The 18341-nt window shown below is 54.7% G+C and overlaps 3 protein-coding genes across 5 annotated transcripts; all 3 read right to left on the bottom strand.

The window, feature by feature from the left end:
* Window positions 1–379: 379 nt before the first annotated feature.
* On the bottom strand, window positions 380–4480 carry CD151 (CD151 molecule (Raph blood group)). Of its 3 annotated transcripts, none has more exons than XM_080911400.1 (9): window positions 4404–4480; window positions 3295–3422; window positions 2523–2613; window positions 2212–2403; window positions 1845–1919; window positions 1635–1739; window positions 1391–1549; window positions 1205–1291; window positions 380–1121 (listed from the first exon to the last, which is right to left on the bottom strand). In XM_080911400.1, the coding sequence occupies exons 3-9, from the start codon at window positions 2604–2606 to the stop codon at window positions 1062–1064; spliced, it is 762 nt and encodes a 253-aa protein (XP_080767526.1). In that variant the 5' UTR covers window positions 2607–2613; window positions 3295–3422; window positions 4404–4480; the 3' UTR covers window positions 380–1061. The 3 variants fall into 3 exon arrangements, with proteins under 3 accessions (XP_080767526.1, XP_080767528.1, XP_080767527.1); XM_080911402.1 differs by having other exon boundaries at window positions 2523–2662; XM_080911401.1 differs by having other exon boundaries at window positions 4297–4433.
* Window positions 4481–5244: 764 nt separating this feature from the next.
* Window positions 5245–8567, bottom strand: CRACR2B (calcium release activated channel regulator 2B). The gene is made up of 9 exons (XM_080913603.1): window positions 8099–8567; window positions 7910–8021; window positions 7386–7542; window positions 6826–6972; window positions 6636–6726; window positions 6311–6403; window positions 5972–6138; window positions 5819–5890; window positions 5245–5619 (listed from the first exon to the last, which is right to left on the bottom strand). Exons 1-9 carry the CDS (start codon window positions 8255–8257, stop codon window positions 5442–5444), a joined length of 1176 nt encoding a protein of 391 aa, XP_080769729.1. The 5' UTR covers window positions 8258–8567; the 3' UTR covers window positions 5245–5441.
* A 3116-nt stretch (window positions 8568–11683) lies between these two features.
* Window positions 11684–16467, bottom strand: PNPLA2 (patatin like domain 2, triacylglycerol lipase). The gene is made up of 9 exons (XM_080912216.1): window positions 16185–16467; window positions 14209–14441; window positions 14059–14124; window positions 13498–13707; window positions 13240–13300; window positions 12981–13145; window positions 12766–12898; window positions 12468–12590; window positions 11684–12368 (listed from the first exon to the last, which is right to left on the bottom strand). Exons 1-9 carry the CDS (start codon window positions 16369–16371, stop codon window positions 12089–12091), a joined length of 1458 nt encoding a protein of 485 aa, XP_080768342.1. The 5' UTR covers window positions 16372–16467; the 3' UTR covers window positions 11684–12088.
* Between the last annotated feature and the right edge of the window lie 1874 nt (window positions 16468–18341).

Here is an 18341-nt window from a genome sequence, read left to right on the forward strand (position 1 = left end):
TCTTGAATTCTGGAATTAAGGATGTGTGGCACAGCATTCCCCACCCCGTTTTTGTTTTTAAAGAAAAAGGCTTTGTCTTATGCTAAAGTCCAGAGGATCCTTAGTGGCTCATAAAACTATGGGGAACAGAATCGACTTATTGAGTTTCTTCTCAGAACTGGTTTTCAGCGGCTCAGATGAGCTAAGCCTGAGAAATAGAAGCCAGGGCAGCCCCAACAGGCCCTGGTACCACTCCTGCCCTTTGACCCTAGCAGGGCCTATAGACTCTTCCTTGAGTGAGGCAAGTCCAGGCCACAGTGGGCTGGAAGTCACCCTAACTTTAATTGCCATTAGGCTTCCCCATCCTTGACTCTTGTAAGTACTCCAGCCATCCTGTGCGTAAGGTCCTGTCAGCAAGCTGACTCGACTGCTTATACGTTTATTGAGCACCTGTTATATAGCAGGAACATTTGTGGGCATCTGGGATACAGCAGTGAATGGAAACAGCCATGCTCCATTGAGATGTTCCAAAAGGAGGCAGTGTACAGGAACAGAGCATTTACACAGTGTTATCAGTAGTAGGAAAAGGCCAGGGCTGAGGCTCTTAGGAGCAAGAGGCCTGTGTGGAAAGGACAGAGCAGATAGTGTTTGGGGCAAGCAGATCTGAGGGTCCCCAGCAGCAGGTGTTAAGGCTGCCTAGCCCAACTAGAAAGGCCCCTTCCTGCCTGCTTTTACCCACCCTGTACCCAGGTCTCAGATCACAGCTACCCAAAGGGAAGCAGCCTACATAAGAGGCACTTCAGTCAAATAATCTAAACCTATTCTACTAGCCAGGCCTAGCCCAACACTGGCATACATGACCCCCTCTTGTTAATGCTGGGGCAAGTACACTGCCTCGAGCTTTGGGACTTTGGTGTGCAGTGAAAGGCACTTGAAGCCACCCGGAGGTGGAGTCGCCAGGGAACATGGTAATGGCATGAGGGCACAGCTACCTCTCTGGCAGTCAGCAGTCTAACTCAGTAGTGTTCTGTAGTGGGGGCTGGGGCACAGTGCAAGGCTGGCCGCCTGGCCTGGCACATTGGTCAGTAGTGCTCCAGCTTGAGGCTTCTGTACAAGCAGCAGGTGAAGATCATACCGAAGACCTGCATGGAGCCAGGCAGATGTGAACAGGGCTGTGGACCACCCGCCATCCCAGTGTTCCCACCTCGTCACCATGTTTCCATACCTGCACACAGGCGATGCCAATGCCCACGGCCCCAATGACCCGCAGGTGCTCCTGGATGAAGGTCTCCAGCTTAGTGATACAGCCACCCTAGTGGGAGACAGTGGTGGTGGACCTTGCTGGTTCCTTACATATGGCCCTGCTAGACCAGTCCAGCCTAGCCCCACCCCTTGCTGAGCACCCACCTACCTCTACTTTATAGATGTTGGAGGCATGGTCCCGCCTACCACAGCCATTTACCATAGTCTTACAGCAGCTGTCGGGAACCACGCGGTTGTCTGCCTCACCAGAGCGGATCCACTCACTGTCTCGCCAGTCTTGAGAGTTGTTGCTGCCACAGCAGTGGAACTACGAGGGGGATGTGGCTGAGCCTCAGAGCCCGCCAGCACACAGCACCATGCTGAGAAGGCAGGAAGTTACAGGGGACACCCACCTCTTGCTGCAGCTTGTCTACAGCATTGGTCACACCGTCTTGGCCTGACTGGTGGTATCTCTTGATCATGGTGTCCTTCAGATTCTCCTTGAGCTCTGTGTTGAGCTGTGGGTAGGATCAAACTCTAAGGGCAAAGCTGGAGCTGGCACCTCTAGTGGGACTGGCGGAGCCATGTTCTGGACATACCCCATGGCCTGTTCAGGCCCTTACCTGCTGATAGTAGACATAGGCCAGGATGCCAGCAATGATCTCCAGGAGGAAGATGATGAGGAGCAGGATGAAGTACTAGGAAGCAGGGACCCAGTAAGTGGGGAGTTCCTAGTGCCAGAGCACCACAAAGCCAAGCCCCCAACCCAAGAGGCCAAGCAAGAGGAATCCAGATAGGAGCTACACTCTAGGGCTATCTAGCTCCTTAAGACTTCTCTGGAAGCTTGTGTCTGTCCCAGTGAGTTCAACAGGGACAGCCTGCAATAATATACTCAACCAGTCAAGCCCCCCAGAACCAGTACCAGAGGCCCCCTGAGAAATCCATGCCAAGCATCCCCAGCCCCACCATGTGCCATCAGGCCCTGCTGACCAAGCGTAACAGGTTCCGTCGCTCCTTGAAAGTGGCACAGCAGCCCAGGACTCCAGTAACCATGACAACAGCACCAGCCACCACTAAGATGTAGGCTGTTGCTAGGTAGGTGCTTGAAGCCAGCAGACTAATGTAGTCACTCTTGAGGGCCAGTGTCCAAATGCCCACTGCCATGACAGCCAGGCCGGCCAGCTGCAGAAAGTATATACTGGTCACCACACCTGGCCTGGGTCAAGAAGCTGGAACTAAGCTCCTAGGCCAGGCCTCCAACATGGGGAATGGGGATACAGGGAAAATGTAGCTCTTCTCACCCAGAAGCAGCAGTTGTAGGTGAACAGCAGATACTTGAGGCAGACTGTGCCACATGTTGCCTTCTTCTCATTGAATTCACCCATCCTGGGCCTGAAGAAATGGAGAGGAGATCAGATGGTCTGAAGCACCAGGCCTCCAACTAGGAAGAAAGTTATACACTGATAAAGACAGGAGGGGATGCAGCAGTCCCCAGAGGCTTGCAGAGTTTGGAGCTCAGCCAGCTATCTGCCTTAACAGAAGCCTTCCCAGGAACCATATGTGAGTCACTTCCTGGACTAACCCCTTCAGCCAGACACATGTTGGGTTATCATGGAGGACCCCCAAACAACATCTGCTGACTCACTCCTGCTGGCAACAGGTATGGGTGGAGGGAGGCTCCAGCAGACCTTCAGGGTACATTCCTGTGCATTGCCTGTGCCCCACAATCAGGTATTTACAATAGGTACTTACCACTCATACCCATCCCCAGATATGGCTGAGAAGCAGAGAGCTCAGGCCACACTCAGGTAGACTTTGTGCAGACTCTACTACCAGCCAGGGCACAGACAATAAGATGCCAGTAGGTGGAGCCTGTGCAATCAGCTCCCCTCCATCTCTCCAGTTCCATAGGTCTGAGTGTGCCATTCCTCCAGGCGTCCCCTAGACACACTAGTGTCTGACTGAGGATAGTGTACAAACCTTACCTGAGCCAGGCCAGTTTCCCAGACAGACACCTAAACAGAACTTTTAGCTTGCCACCTTAAGGCTCTCTGCCCAAGCACCAGCACTCACCTCTGAAGTCAGGACCAGCAGCTCAAAAGTCACTGATCTGCCCTTCCCCTGGCAGGTGGGATCTTGCCACTCCTCCTATGGTGTCTGAAGCAGTGGTCAGAATGGTTCTCTGAGCTGAACCACCAGTTCTGCAAGGAAGAACAGCCAAGCCTCCTGCTTTCTACTGGACAGCGGTAGACCAGAGAACATTGCTGGCCTGCCTGACCTAGGGAGGGACCAAATGCCTTCTCCAGATCCTCACCCTCCAGGCCCATCATCACAGTCCCTCCCCCACCAAACAACAGCGACTGCACACTGAAGGAGGATGCATCAACTCTCCACTTCTGGAAGTGGGAGAGATTCCAGACCTCCATTTGGAGAAGGGACCCAAAAATACATGCTGCCTCACTGGAAGCGGGCAATGACATAAACAGAAGCCTGGCCACAACGCAAACCCCGGGGCTAGGCTCTAAAAGCCCAGAACCTATGGGGAGCTGGTTCTCTCAACATATCAGCAACCTAAGCCAAGGCACAATCAGCAGACTGCATATAAATTCCCTGAGAAAGAGCGGGCGTGGGAGCCGGGGCAAGCCAGAAATAGTTCCTGCGGCCTGGACATGACCGCCCTACACTCAGCTCCAGGACCTCCCCTGGGTCCTCGATGGCACCCGGCACCCGGCACCCGCCCCACCGACAGGATGTAACACTAAAGTCGGCTGGGCGAGGAATCCCCGCGTCACAGAGATGAAGTCACCACCGCCCCTGCCGCCCTCCCCCTCTTCCCGGTGCCAGTGGGCGGACCTGCGGTCTCAGGGGAGGGAACCGGTGTTCAGGGACAATGAACAGGGTGATAAGACTTTAACTTTTCGGGTTTCTGCACCAAAAAGACCGCCAGGCCTTCTCAAGAACCACAGAGGCTCACTCCCTTACCTCTCCCCCTCCCTCCCACCGCGCTTCTAGCTGCCCGGCCCCGGCGTCGATCTTCCGGAAAGGAACCTGCAACCCTGACCTAGGGGGCTCTACCTCCTGGGTCTCTCCGAGGCCAGCTACGGAGACTGGGTACATCAGTGAGCGAGGAACTCAGGACACTGCTCCCCACACCCTTCGGCTTGGCTTCACGGAGCACTCACCGACCACGCTTTGAAATACCAGCCCCAGCGGACACAGTAGGAGCGATCACTCGGAGCGCAGAAAATGCTCGGCCCGGGGCCTGCAAGGACACGCCCCGCGCGCGACCCCGCCCCAGGCGCAGCCCCGCCTACGGCCGCCGGGGCAGGCAAGTCCTAACTGGTTTTGGTGCTAAGGCGCACGGGAGAGACCTGGTGATCTGCCTGTGGGTCTGTAAAGTTAGCTTGAGGGCGCCCGTTGTCATCAAAATCCCGGACTCATCCAGAGATAGAGGAGCTAGACCGGAGGTAGAACCCAGGTGGGGAGCGAAGAGGCGGGGAAGGTGGCACCTAGCCCACCAGAGGCCCAGAACAGAGAGCTTAAGACCTTCTCCCCCAGTCTAAGCCGGCAGAACCACTCTGAAGTTGCAGGTTCTAGCGGCTAAGGAAATGGCAGAGGGAAGCTCCAGACACAGTGTGGAGAATTCTGGAAGATCCCACAGAGACATGGTATCTGTGGTTGCCATATGGTCTGTCTTGGAACTGTGCCAAAGGATAATGGGTAAAGGACCTGGACCAGAGAGCTAGCTGACCACAGAAGTGAGAGACGGGACATTCCACATGAGGACTAGCATGGAAGCCTATATCTGTTGAAACCTGAGTCCTTGGAGCTTCAGCTGTGAGGGGTGGTGAGGGCTTGGTGAATATCCAGCATCACAGAACATAACACAAACACACAGGGTATGACAGGGTAATGTGCACCTGTAAATCTCTCCGTGTTCCCTTGTGCCATGGACAGGAAGCACGAATCACAAATGCACGGTGGCTCCCAAACACACAAAAGCCAAGGAGTGCACAGTATACAGTGGCCTTTATTGGGTTTAGACAAAGATTAAGGAAGACAGGATAAAGACTGAAGACCTTGACCACTCTGAAGTCAGTTCCTTCAGGCTTGGGATGCTTTCTGGGTAGAGCCTCAAACTTAGCAAGCAACCACCACCCAAGACCAGTCCCCTCCTAGGAGTAGTCCTCTGAATAAGAAAGTGAGTCATTTGGGACTGGTCATCGGGCACTAGGAAGATGGCCAGAGCCTCGTCTCGGGGGCCGAGCCCAGCCACAGCAGCAGCAGCAGTAGATGGGTCCCGGCTTGTGAGCAATGGCTAGAGCCTTCCTGTGGCTACTGCCCAGCAGCTTGGTCTCACAGGAATCTCTCTCATCTCGGAGCCTTAGATTCAACTCCCTAGAAAAGAGAGATAGGAGACCGAGGAGGCTAAGATCTAGAGGAAGAAGATGGGCAGGGGGGATGCTTTTCCTGAATCCAGAAGACTTCAGAACTTGCATCATGAAGGCTATAGGACAGACATAAGGACTTCCAGCAACATGGGTAAAAGCTAATAATATTTAGAAACCTAAAACCACTTCTCCACTGCCTGACCCACCTCAGCAGCTCCAGCTGCCTTAGGAGGCTGAGTTTCTCCTTCTGCATGTTCCTGGAGACAGCAACCACATCTCTGTGGATAGAAGGTAGTGAGTGATCCAGATGCAAGGTGGTGGAAGAGACCCTCTACCTCGCCACAGGCATTTTACCACACCTTTGGGTTTGCTCCTGGCGACCCTGTGCTTCGCCCTCCAGTCGGATGAGCTGCTCTTGCGCCTGGTCCAGCTGTGCCCGGATGGCCTCATAGGCCCTCTGCAGCTGGATGTGCTGGGCCTGTGCCTCTAGCTGTTCTGCAGCCCGGGCTTGCAGCTGCTGTTCCAGCTGAGGAATGGTGGAATGCAGGCTGATAAACCACATCCCTCTGGTGCCAAGCTGACCCCTCACCCCTGCGGCTCCTGATCGAGGACCCCAAGTCACAGGTAACCTCCCCACACACACAAACAAAGAAGTTGAGTCTATGGGAGGCCGCCAAAGTAAACTCAATACAGCTTACCTCCCGCTGCCTCTGGCCTGCATGCTCCAACTCCTGCTCACGGGTCTGCAGCTCCAGCTCCAGGTGGCCCCTCTGTTCCTCCCGGGGTAGGTTCTGGGATGTACAGCCGCACTAGAGCTTTTGCTCCGGACTCAGAGGAGGCAGGCAAGGGTGGGGAGCCAGGGGGTGGAGAGTGCGGGAAGGGGCACTTGCTGAGGCAGAGCAGAGTTCCCTGGACTTGGGGTAGCTTGGACTCCCAAGGTGAGTCCTCTGGGGAGGGACCAATTCGGGGAAGGCGGAGCCAGAGAAGCCAGCGAGGCTGGGCGTGGTGTGCGCGGGGGCCCACCTGGCTCTGCCCGCGGTGTCGCTGCTTCCCCAGCTGCTGCTCCAGCTCTTCATACAGTCCACGCACCTCCCTCTCGTGTTCACTCTCCCGCCTTTGAGGAACCGGGATACCACAGACATGATCATTTCCGAGCCACGTCTCTGCGCCCTCCATGAGTCCCCAGACCTCGCCAGTACAGGCCAGCCCTCACCTCCGCAGCGCCTGTTCAAGACCGTCGCGCTCCCGGGCCGCCGCCTCCAGGCAGGCCGATGCGCGTATCAGAACTTCCTCTAGAGAGCCCAACAGCTCGGGTCGCTCCCGCTGCAGCCTGACCCAGAGTGTCCTCACAGCCCGTTGCCTGGAGGATGCGATCAGAGACAGGAGATGGTGGGTGAGGGTTTGTCTCCCCTTTGCAGACAGTGAACCCCCTGAAGGAACCCAGCAGCCCAGAACCGGCACATCGGCCGCGCACAGTTCATCCCTTGCTCTCATGTTAGCTTGGCCTCGGTGAGTGCAATGTGGCCTGTGTACCCAGAGCTGTGCCAGTGAGTGGGTAAGGTGTCTAATGGCACCCCGCCCCGCAGAACTATGGCCTCCTGAAATGCAAATCCTGAGGGAAATCACACCAAGCCACTCTCCCAGACAGTCACAACTGACAAGGGATGGACTGGCAGGACCTAGGGATTCTGTAGCAACAGACAGGCGGACAAGATGGACAGACTGTGAAGAGAAGAGGAAACACTCTCGAAAAGGGAATGGGCATCAACTCACTCGCCCAGGACCCGGGCCACTCCTAGCTTCTCCAAAGAAGTGTAGAATGTCTCAACATCGTCCTCCTCCAGAGAGTCCCCTGTGCCCGACTCAAAGGTTTCCTCAAGAGTCCTCAAAGGAGACCCACCTGGGGCTGACTCCACCCCCACAAACTTCCCTACAGACATGGGAGGAGAGGTTATCAGGACTGTGGCTTAGCACCCTGGACCTACCCAACTCCCTCCAGCCACGTACAACATATCCTGCCCTCTCCCGGGGCCCAGTTTCCTGTTTTTCTTCCTTGTTCTGGTTCTATTGGCCTGGGAATGGGAAATGACAGCCAGCTCCCTAGCCCCACCTTGGTTGGCAGAGAAGGGATATGGGGAGGACAGACCACAGTGAGTGGAGTAGCTGGGGGTACAGCTCACAATGCAATGCACCTGTTCATAGGCACCAGAATGCCTGGGAAGTGGTAAAAGGTACAGGCTTTCATAAGGTCTCACAGAGCCCTGAAGAGGGTCTCCAGGTGACTGGGACCTGCTCACCCAGGCCTAGACAGAACTCCCGTGCTGTGAGGAACCCAGTGTGGGCCTGGTCCAGACTTTCAAACACAGCCTCCAGCTGTTCCGGCGTAAGGGGAAGATCACTCTGCAGACCCTGCCCAGGCAAGGAGGACCAAAGTGAGTAGCTAAGGTCGGCCTTGGGTCTAGCAACCTCTTGGATCTGGGGCTCACCTGCAAATCCTGACGAGTGATGAAGCCCTTGGCATCCTTGTCACACAGTAGAAAGAGCTCCTGGGCCTGCTGCAGCACCTCTGCCTGATGCCTTGCTGAGGCCCCTGTTGTCTCCTTCTCCTGTCCCTCCCCAGCTCCAGGCAGCCCAGGGCTGGCCATAGGAGCAAGTCTTGGCTCTGATAGGTGCTGTGAAGCAAAGGGAAATTCAAAAGAAATGGAAGGAGGGATAAAAGTGTGGCAGAGGGTACAGGCAGAGAGGTTTGGGACCTCCGTGCCCAGGCAGGAAAGCAAACAGATGGAAAAGGGGTGCTCCAGGGTCACTGGGATAGGGTGAAGCAGACTCAGAACCAGAGTCACTGCCCAGGGCCCTGCATCTCAGGAAGTAGAAATTCCAGGGAAAGGCTGAATCCCAGGAAGAAATCAGTGCAAGAAACAGAGGCTGAGCTGGATATGGTGGCATACATTTTAATCCCAGCACTCGGGAGGCAGATTTATATCTGTGAGTTCAGGGCCAGGCTGGTCTACATAGCAAGTCCCAAGACAACCAGAGCTACATTGAGAGACCCTACCTCAAAACAAAAAGGGAAATGAAACCAGGCATAGTGGCACATGCCTTTTAGTCCCAACACAGAGGCAAGTGGATCTCTGTGAGTTTCCAGGCCTGTCTGGTCTACAGAGTTGGTTCCAGGACAGTCAGGGCTACATAGTGAGATCCTGTCTCAAAAAAGAAGTGTGACCTTCCTACAAATGACGTGTAAAAGCAAGCGGCCAGCAATCGCCAGCTCCTGGCAGCCAGCAGAGGGATTTTGTAGTGAAATAAGCTCAGAGAGTAAAGAGTCTGCCAGTCTGCCACATCCTGGACTTGGGAGATCCCAAGCTGGGACTGCCTAAGGTTGAGGGCTGAACCACTTTGACCAAGTAAGTTCCTAGCCTCAGGCCTGAGCCTGTGATACCCTGGACTCATGACAGCTGGCAACCAAGCGGAGAGTAAACTCCATCAGCCCCTCCCACCGGCCAATCGGGCCTTAAGGGTGCAGGTGCAAGGTCCCAGGCTTGGGTACTGGACAGCTTTTGTAAGAAACACCCCCATGTCGTGGTTTAACACAGCCTCTGGAGATCTCTCCTACCCTGGGGCCTCCCGCTCACCTCCTGGAATGGACATTCCACCTCTAATTGGAGCCACCTGTCAATCCCATAGTGTATTAACTAACCCCAGGTTTCTCAAAGCTCAGCTTAGTGACACTGACCAACTTCTATCTCACTTTTCAGTCTTTGAGGTCATCTTCCCCCTACCCATATTCCGAGAGGAAAGGAACAATTATCCAACAAACAAACGTGAGAAAGAGCATGATAGGGAAACCTGGAATAATCATTTCCCCCCAACCCCACGGCTACCCTCACTTCAGCCAGGCACGGTCACCACCCCACCAACAAGCTCTAGGACTCCACGGGACCGGAGGTCCATCCTGGTCGGAAGCCGCGCTTCCACCAGGCTCCAGGGAGTCCAGACGAAAGGCAGCGGGTGGCCCACAGGCAAATCTCATTCACGCACGTCTGGGCTAGCTGCCTTCACCCCAGGAACACAGTCGTTCCAGACAGAGATGCGTACGGTCGCCGCTCCGTACAGCGGTCCGAAGATGCGACCACTAGAACTAGGAGTCGGGGACTGGGGGGTGGGGAAGTCAGGAGGGCGCGGCGCTGGGACCCCAGTCGCGGGACCTGCGAGCAAATGCCTACCTGCGAGCCGCGCCGCCGCACCTGCAGCAGGCGGGCCGCTCCTCCCGGAAACGCGCGGTGCGCCCCGCCCCTGCCCGGACCCCAACAGCCCGCGAGGGGCGAGGACCAAGAGCGACCTTGAGGCCTTACAGGCTGGGAGACCCCGGGATAGCACGTCCGGGTGGATCCTCTACCAGAGAGCTGCTGTAGCTTTGTCCCGCCTCTCCTGTCCTGGTGACCGGACCCAGAGTGGCTAGCTCTCCCCGGAGAGCCACAGGGGGCAGTAATGTTGACGTTGTGTCCCTCACTCCCTCCGCCTCCCCCAACCCCCAAGACCCTTTCAGGGCAAAATCGAGGCCGGGGAGGTGCAGATGCCAGCCACCACCCCGCCCGGAGTATCCAGACTTAGGGTGCCAAGATGTGTGTGTAGGAAAATGCCGAGCAGGAAATAAACCAAATACTTTCAGTGGCTGTATCCAGGGCTGCGGACACTAGACTTTCTTCTGTCTACTTTTCCAATTTAGAGTCTTCTAAGTTTTAATACTAGAGAATGACATGTAAGTTAGAGCACTCCCTGTATGAGAAGTGAGTACAGTATGGGACCGAGTGAGACCACCTCAGCAGTCTGCCCTCAGGACTCCTCTTGGGGTAGTCCTAATCAGGGTTGTCCTGGGTCTAGAGTAACTTCAGAAGATGCTGTCAAAGTCCTCCTTAAGAGGAAAGCCATACTTCCAAGGGTATGCCCCCAACCAACCCCCTAAACTGACCTGAAAAGCTGGCTATCACAGGCTGTAGAGGCGCTGGGGGACCCTGTGCTTCTCAAACAGAACCACAACAGGCTGGCTCTATAGGACAGGACCTGGAGACTGGAGACAAGGGGCGGCCCCTGGCACCTAGGCTAGGACCTGCCTGGCCGGCTCGCCCAGTCCTGCTGTCCCAGGTCCCATAACCAGACCAACCGTTATTGTTGGCTAGGGGCTGCAACCGCAGCCACTGTGCACCTTTTGGGAGGGGCAAGTGGGTGCTGAGCTCAGAGGACTAAGCTAAGTTCTACAAATAGACAGCTAAGCCCACCTCTGTGGGAGGGGCAAGTGAGTGCTGAGCTCCGAGGACTAAGCTAAGTCCTACAACTGGACAGCTAAGCTCACCCTCACTCACAGTTCCCCTTCCTCCAAGACTATTAGTTACAACACACACTTGCCTCAGTACTCCAGACCCCTCCCCCAAGGTTCTGGCGGGAAGCAGGTATGGTTACAGTACAGGAAAAGGCACATGCACCTGGCAAGGAAGCATGTGACAACCAAGAAAGAGGAGCCAAGCACAAAGTTCTGGGCAAGATGCCCTAGTGTGGGTCAGGAACTGATCTTCCCTGGTCCCCAGGCCTCAGCTCCAGAAGCTTCACCCTTCACAGGGATCCAGCTCTGAAGTCAACTCCACACCCTCACTCACTGTGTCACCATGTGGAGCGGATGTGTGGGTGACACCTTTTGTAAACAATTTCCCCCTAGTGCTTGAGATGGAATCCGGACCTGGTGCATATTAGACAGCTGCTCAACCACTGAGCAACTCTAACACAACATTTTCGTTTTTATTAATGCTAAGGGTCTCAAACTCCCAAACAAATCCGCTGGCCCTTGAAACACTGCCCAAGAGACAGTCAGCAATCCTCAGGGAAAACAGAGCAGCTTACATGTATCCTTGCCAGAGGGCTAACCTTATGACAGTGTCCCCAGATGCCAGGACTTAAAGAACCCTGTGAAGCTCAACTATTAGACATCGAGACACAGGTCCACAGTCCACTGGGAGAAAGCTCTATCTGCTGACCACAGTCAGAGGCAAGAGCAACATGCAGAAGAAGAAGGCAGAAGCTGAGCTGTGGCTTTTATTATATCTGCTTTGGCAAAAATAAATAATTCTTCACACATTCTGCAAGGAAACTTGAAAAACAGGGAGAAGCAGCAGATGTGGAGTTCTTAAGACTGACCCTGCACTGAAAAGGTGAACAGTAAGGCACAGGTGAAGGGGAGGGTTCTGTGGGCTCCAGGCGAGGGTTACTCCTCATCCCTTCCCACCAGGAGTAGCATAGTTAGTGGCTGGTGAAAGGTTTCACATCAAAAACCCACTTGCAGCTGTGCAGGGTCCTATGTCCTCATTCCACAGCATGTAAGGGGGAGAGCCATGGGACAGGGTCTTGTTCTGCCCCAGGGCTCCTCTTAGTAGAGCAGGACAACTTGGAGCTTGGCTGGTAGCCGAGCGAGGTGGGAGTGATGGCTCTCAGCAAGGTGGGAGGCCAGGTGGATCCTGTGGGATGACAGGCTCTGTGACGGTAGGGCTGGCAGGCGTGCGCATGCGCAAGGCATCCGGTGGGAAGGCCACATTGGTACAGAAGAGACCCAGCAGTAGTTGACGCTGGCATTCTTCCCACTTGGCCAGCGCGTCCCCCAGTGAGAGGTTGTTTCGCACCCAGTTGGGCAGTGCCTCACTGTAGGTGGCGCAAGACAATGGCACAGACGGCAGAGACTGGGCACGCCGCAGTTCCACCTGCTCAGACAGTCTGCAGGCGGGAAGGAGGCATGGAGGAAAGGAAGGCTTAGTGGGGACCCACGATTCCAAGACCCAGGACCCCAGTGGACAGGCAGTCAGGGCAGCTCACCTGGTAGGCAGATGGTCACCCAATTTCCTCTTGGCCCTCATCACCAGATACTGACAGATGCTACCTGTCTGCTCTTTCATCCACCGGATATCCTCAGGAACATCAGGCAGCCATTCCAACAAGCTAAGAAGGGAGCACCGAGAGCGTCAGGTGAGAGACAACGGGCAGGGATCTGCCAGATACTGAAGACCTACCCTCCCCAAATCTCCCAAGCAGCTCGTTGCTCATGGATGATCCTAGACCTCTGTCCCTGATGTATAGCTGATGTGTCCTCCCCGGACTCCATTCCCACCCTCACCGGATGGTGAAGGACACTGCACTCTCCAGCGGCAGAGTGTAGGGCACCATCATGGCAGTCGCCAGGCGCACTGGTAGCATGTTGGAAAGGGTGGTCATCAGGTCCTTCGGTTCCACACAGGCCTCCAGCAAGGCTGCAGATAAGAAGGTGGTAGTCAGTTAGGGAAGTGGAGGCTTCCTAGGCCTCCTAACCAAGCTTCTCTCCCCATGGCACACCCTCGTTGAGTCTGGCGGGCAGGTGCCCTAGAATCCGATCTTCTCTGTGGCGCTGTAATGGATCCTCCTCTCTAGTCCTCTCCTCAGCCACAGCTTCCTCTGCATCCTCTTCCTGAGGGACAACTGGGGGCAGAGCCAGCAAGGGGTTGGGTTGGTTCAGTAGGCCTGGGGTGGAGTGACAGAGAGATGCCATTACAGTTTATGTCCAGCAGGAGGCACTGCAGGTCCAGATTCTTCCACCCCAGGGCTGCTCACACACCATTTCTCCGAAGAAATCGAAGTCCATCCCGGTAGCCCTGTTTGCACATCTCTCGGAGAACCTGTGGCAGAGGTATAAATCGGTGCAAATGGTGCGGTTGAAGTACTTACTGCTGTAGGGTCCCTGTAACAGCCACTTCCACCAACAACCTGCCCTGGCTTGGAAAACATCCAAAAGCCCTAGTGCTGTCCCAGGGCTCAGAAGTCCTCAGGATTTCGCTTCCCTGGTGCTTAGTCAGGACTAGCTGTGCAGGCTCACCATGGGCTCTGGTGGAAAGAGAGCCTTTGAGAGGCGGTAGAGATTGCGCAGGTTGAACTGGATGCTGGTATTGGTGACACGAAGTTCGTGGATGTTGGTGGAGCTGTCCTGTGGGCAGATGTCACTCTCGCCTGAGAATGGGGACACTGTGATGGTATTCTTCAGCTCATAAAGTGGCAAGTTGTCTGAAATGCCGCCATCCACGTAGCGCTTTGCAAGAACACACATTTGCAAGTCACACACTGAGGGGCCTGCAGGGTGTTCTGGCAGCCCTATTCAGTTCCATTTGAGCCTTTGGCCCAGTAGGCATTGGCCACTGGGGACTCAGCAAATGGCCAGACAGATGGAGTGGGGATGGGCACCAGCCACAGCAAGTGTGGGTCTCCCCAAGACTGCCCTGGCTCTTAAGTCATGGGAAGTAACACAACAAACAGGCAGTGAGGGACTGAAGGGGGAGAGAGAGGTATCCCACGGTCTTTCTCCTCTACCCCTTTTTCCTACAGCTCAGAGACAGTAGATGATGCTTGTCATTCCGGGACAGGGTCAAGCAGAGAGACTTACCACCCCTTGAAGGGTAGGAGGAATGAGGCCACAGTACACCGGGATAAACGTGCTGCAGACATTGGCCTGAAGAACAAGACCACAGGGTAGTAGACAAGGCTCTACCTCCAGTTATTCCCACACCCCCAACACAGCTTCTCTAGTGCCCACCTGGATAAGCTCATCCTTGGAGCTAAAATGGGAAATGATGACATTCTCTCCATCTGAAACACGAGTCAGGGAGATGCCCAGGCGCCCATTGGCACGCTCATGGCAATCAGCAGGCAGAGTCTTCAGTAGACAGCCGCGGATGGTCTTCACCAGGTTGAAGGAGGGGTGCAGAGGACCCAGGAACCGCTTCCGGGCCTCCTTGGACACCTCGATAATGTTGGCACCTGCTTCACCTGGAATAGTAGAGCCAGGATCAGGGACAACATTCCCAGCTTAGTAACCATCCTTCCTCCAGGACGCCACACCCAGGATACACTCAGATGTGTTACATTCCATTGACCCTGAAGACTGCCTCACAGTTGGGACTTTGCCACTTAAGTAGGAGGCAGGCCACCACCCTGGAGATGGCATACAGAAGGAGCTGGCCAGCTGGGATTAAAACCTGCCCTATGTCTGGTATTTCCCAACTGCCTGTCCCCATGAGTCACTGTGCCTAACATGGTATGGCACGTGGCCTCGAGTGGGGAAGACAGAGGGTCAACTCTGACCTACTTCAACCTTCACCTACTTGGCCAGATATAAGTGGGTGGACAGACCCACAAAGCCCAGTTCAGCCCAAGTGGCACAGCCTCATGAACATTAACCTAAAGTGGTGGGCCCACTTCTTGGGAAGACATTATCTCACCTCAGCCAAAAGCAAGCACTCCAACACTTAGGAGGCCCTGGGTGCTAACCCGAACAATAGTACAGTGGCCAGGGAGAGGAGAATCTAGGGTCCCCCCGCCCCAGGACCCATGTCCTTCTCCGAGATACTCTCCTTGGAAGGCGTAGGGCATATAGACCAAGGGTTTACAGCAGACACTAGGCAAACCGTCATGGTTCTCACTGCTCAAGATCACCTGTGCAGTGTGGTAGTAAGTAGCTGTGTGTGTGAGAATGGCATCCCTAACTCACTCTCAACTCTGGTACAGTCTTCACGTATATCCTGAGATATACCCACTCCTCTGAAAGCCTCCCTGAGAGGGCAAGATCACAGGGTGGTCTTCAGGGACCAAGAACTAGAACTGTGTTCCTTCTCCTCTTCCCTCCTCAGGGCAAAGGTGATGGGAAAGAGACAGCAGAAAACTCTAGACAAACGCCTGCGGAGCAGGATGCCCTTGTCACCTTGGCTGACCTATGGGATGGGGGATGGGCAGCAGTTCCCAGGACTCCTAAGGAGGAAGAACTTAGTGTGCTGTAAACAACAACCCACGTGGTAGCCGGAAGTGTGAGACCCAGCCCCCCTTCCCATCTCTGTACTCCTGAAACCCTTCAAAGCACTTAAGTATGAACACCCGGTAAAGTGGGTCAGCTGGCTACAGCTGGGGAGTCAGGCTGTCTGTCAATCCACCATGGACAGAGGAAGCAATTATGCCAGCCCTGACTCCAGCTGCGTTCAGAGGTCCCTTTAGGAACCATGCCACAGTGTCCAAATGCCCATTTGAGGTACCCTTGTACTAGGCCCCAGAGCCACAGCAGTTTGTAGCGGCAGAGCCTCAGGACACAGTGACCGCTGGCAGCCAGTTCTGGGAGACCAAAGCCCCTCCTCTCTGTTGCTCATGACCCCGCCCACGACTAACTTTCTCTTTCCAGTAACAGTCTAGTAGCACCTGCTGGTCCCCAACCTTTGTGCCCCTTAAGGCGGGCTACATGGGCACCAGAGAGAATGCCATGAGCCAAGAGCGCGCCAGGCCCCACCCCAGTCCCTGGACACTCTTAAAACAAAAACAAACCAGAACCCGCCCCGGACGGGGGCTCAGAACTGGACTTTCGGTCATAGTTCCCTGATACAGGCAGAGATTTCCCTCTCTACCGCTCCTCCTGAACTAGCTGCTAGATCAGCTTCCCTACGCGGACTGGGCGTAGGACACTAGAGCATCCACCGGCCCGCGTGGGCCCCACCACACCCTGCCCAACTTCCGCACATCCCTGCTCACCCAGGCAGGCCCCAGTGACCAGCGCTGTGGCAGTCAGAGCCCCTGCCGAGGCTCCGTAGATGTGAGTGGCGTTGGCCACCAGGAAGGGTGCGTGCTCACGGAGACAGGAGGCCACGCCAATGTGGTAGACCCCGAGGAAGCCGCAGCCAGCGAACGAGATATTCCACTTGGTCTCCTTCGGGAACATCGTGACTGATGTCCTGCGGGCAGTAGGTCCCGCAGTCTCGGTAGCTTGGGGTCCCCGCCGGCGGAGGCGGAGACGCTGTGCCGGGAGGCAGGGGAGGTGGTGTTTTAGTGCGGGGGGTGAGGGCGGGGCCTGGTCGGCAGGGGGCAGGACCTGGACGCGCGACCCAATTGGATCACGCAGGGAACGGCCGCGCCCCCGAGGCACCGCCCCTTCGCGACACCTGCTGGGCAAAGCGGTCGGAGAGATCAGGAGGGGGATTCTTAGCCTTTGGCTTCTCTCTTTAGACCCCACAGCTCCTTCAACCCCACAACCTAGACAGCTCTGGACTCAGGAAGACCCGAATGCGTGGAGAAGTGCAAGTTTTGTACAAATCTGGGTACCGGGAGTTTGTGACCAGGTGCCTCCTCCTTCTCCAGGGATACCTACCAGGACACAGATGAGCTGGATAGAACCTGGGCGAAATCAGAGATAGGTACCCCCTTGGGTCTGAAAACCTGAGTCACTCCGACTAAAGCCCCCAAAACCAACAGGCCAAACAGTGACACTGACCCAGCAAATACTGTCAGACTCAAGTCCTGCTCTACCAACATACGGGACCCTGGTTACCCTAGTTGCTCACATGGGTGGGTTTTAGCTGTTTGATCCTGGCTCCTCCGATTGTGGGGTCTACTTGGTCTCAGACAAAAGCCTCACCCCAATTAATTGTTCCAGGAAGTGGTGTGCTCACCCTTTTCCCTGATTGTCCCCTGAACTGGGGGACAGGCTAAAACCTAGCCCTCATCTTACCCCACCCCAAACAAGACTGGGGTTATGGATGACTGTGTCTTTTTGCCCAGAAATTCTTACTTCCAGCTTAGTTCTAACAACAGACGCACAACTGCATTGTCAATGTTCAACCTGAAGATCTCTGAGCCTTTTCTTCACGTGACCCAGGTCCTTGACATACACCACAAAGAATTTCAGGACCAGCAAGAATGAAATTATTAAGCATACAAATGAGACACTTAAGAGGCAAGTGCAGGCCTTACAAATGTGCCTGAGTACCTGAGCAGTAGCTATGTGACTTAGCAGGGTTCCTGAAGCTGATTAATCTAAAAATAAACTAATTTTTGATACAAGGTAAAGGACCTGCTGTATACTATGGACTTCAGCCCTAAGTTCAAAACCTGCCTCCATTTCACAGATGATGGAATCAGAGGCTCCTAGCTCAATAACCCTCCCTTTGAACACCATGCAGGCTTGACGCTTAAGGAAGTGTGTTGAAAATAACATTCATGGGGATCCTTTCACGTCATGAGGTTGAGCTTGAAGCAGTTTAGTTTATTAGCCATTTTGTTTGTGAAGTTTTCTCAGAAAATGGAGTACAGTTCTTTGGCAGGTGGTCTGGCCAATTATGTTGAAAACCCTTGGATGTCAGCCACCAAGAGAAGGAAGTGTGCATCAGCAGTGAGAGCTGGGTGAATGGTGCCAGGGCTGGTTTTTAAAATCTCTCTAGTGGTCCCAAGGACAAGGACTAAACTGGAAGAAAGTAAACATGGTGGGATTGGTAGATGTAGGGAAACAAGTGAAGGCCACAGGCCCAAGGAGGCCTAGAGACATTTCTCTAAAGTCACAATGACCCATCCTGCAATGGATCACTTCATGTCCAGCACAGGTACACAAATGGGTGAGGTGGAAGGTAAGGACGGTACTTCTGGAGTTAATGAGTGGAGCTCTGGCAGTCAGATAAAGACAGAGAATCCCAAAGATAGTTTATAGTCTCTGTGGCCTTGGCTGTCCTGAACTCAAATGGTACAGCTTTTACCTCCCACATGGGCCACAACACACAGCTTACTTCTGCTTATGAGCACCCGAGTGCAGGTGCAGAGGCAGAAGAGACCAAAGCCCCTGGAGCTAGAGAGCTTTGATCCAAGCCACTCAATATCCAGTATGGATACTGGAAACAAAACCCAGACCATCAGCTACAGCCA

This window comes from Micromys minutus (assembly GCF_963924665.1).
Source record: "Micromys minutus genome assembly, chromosome: 2".
Taxonomy (NCBI): domain Eukaryota; kingdom Metazoa; phylum Chordata; class Mammalia; order Rodentia; family Muridae; genus Micromys; species Micromys minutus.

Coding starts and splice junctions, on each gene's coding strand:
- PNPLA2 (XM_080912216.1), bottom strand. CDS start 16,371: ATGTTCCCGAAGGAGACCAAGTGGAATATCTCGTTCGCTGGCTGCGGC. Junction 14,442..16,184: donor GGTCACTGGGGCCTGCCTGG/GTGAGCAGGGAT, acceptor CTACTATTCCAG/GTGAAGCAGGTGCCAACATT. Junction 12,369..12,467: donor GGTGACCATCTGCCTACCAG/GTGAGCTGCCCT, acceptor TCCCGCCTGCAG/ACTGTCTGAGCAGGTGGAAC.
- CD151 (XM_080911400.1), bottom strand. CDS start 2,606: ATGGGTGAATTCAATGAGAAGAAGGCAACATGTGGCACAGTCTGCCTC. Junction 2,404..2,522: donor CCTACAACTGCTGCTTCTGG/GTGAGAAGAGCT, acceptor TACTTTCTGCAG/CTGGCCGGCCTGGCTGTCAT. Junction 1,920..2,211: donor GACGGAACCTGTTACGCTTG/GTCAGCAGGGCC, acceptor CCTGCTTCCTAG/TACTTCATCCTGCTCCTCAT.
- CRACR2B (XM_080913603.1), bottom strand. CDS start 8,257: ATGGCCAGCCCTGGGCTGCCTGGAGCTGGGGAGGGACAGGAGAAGGAG. Junction 7,543..7,909: donor GGAGTTCTGTCTAGGCCTGG/GTGAGCAGGTCC, acceptor CCATGTCTGTAG/GGAAGTTTGTGGGGGTGGAG. Junction 5,891..5,971: donor CGCCAGGAGCAAACCCAAAG/GTGTGGTAAAAT, acceptor TTCTATCCACAG/AGATGTGGTTGCTGTCTCCA.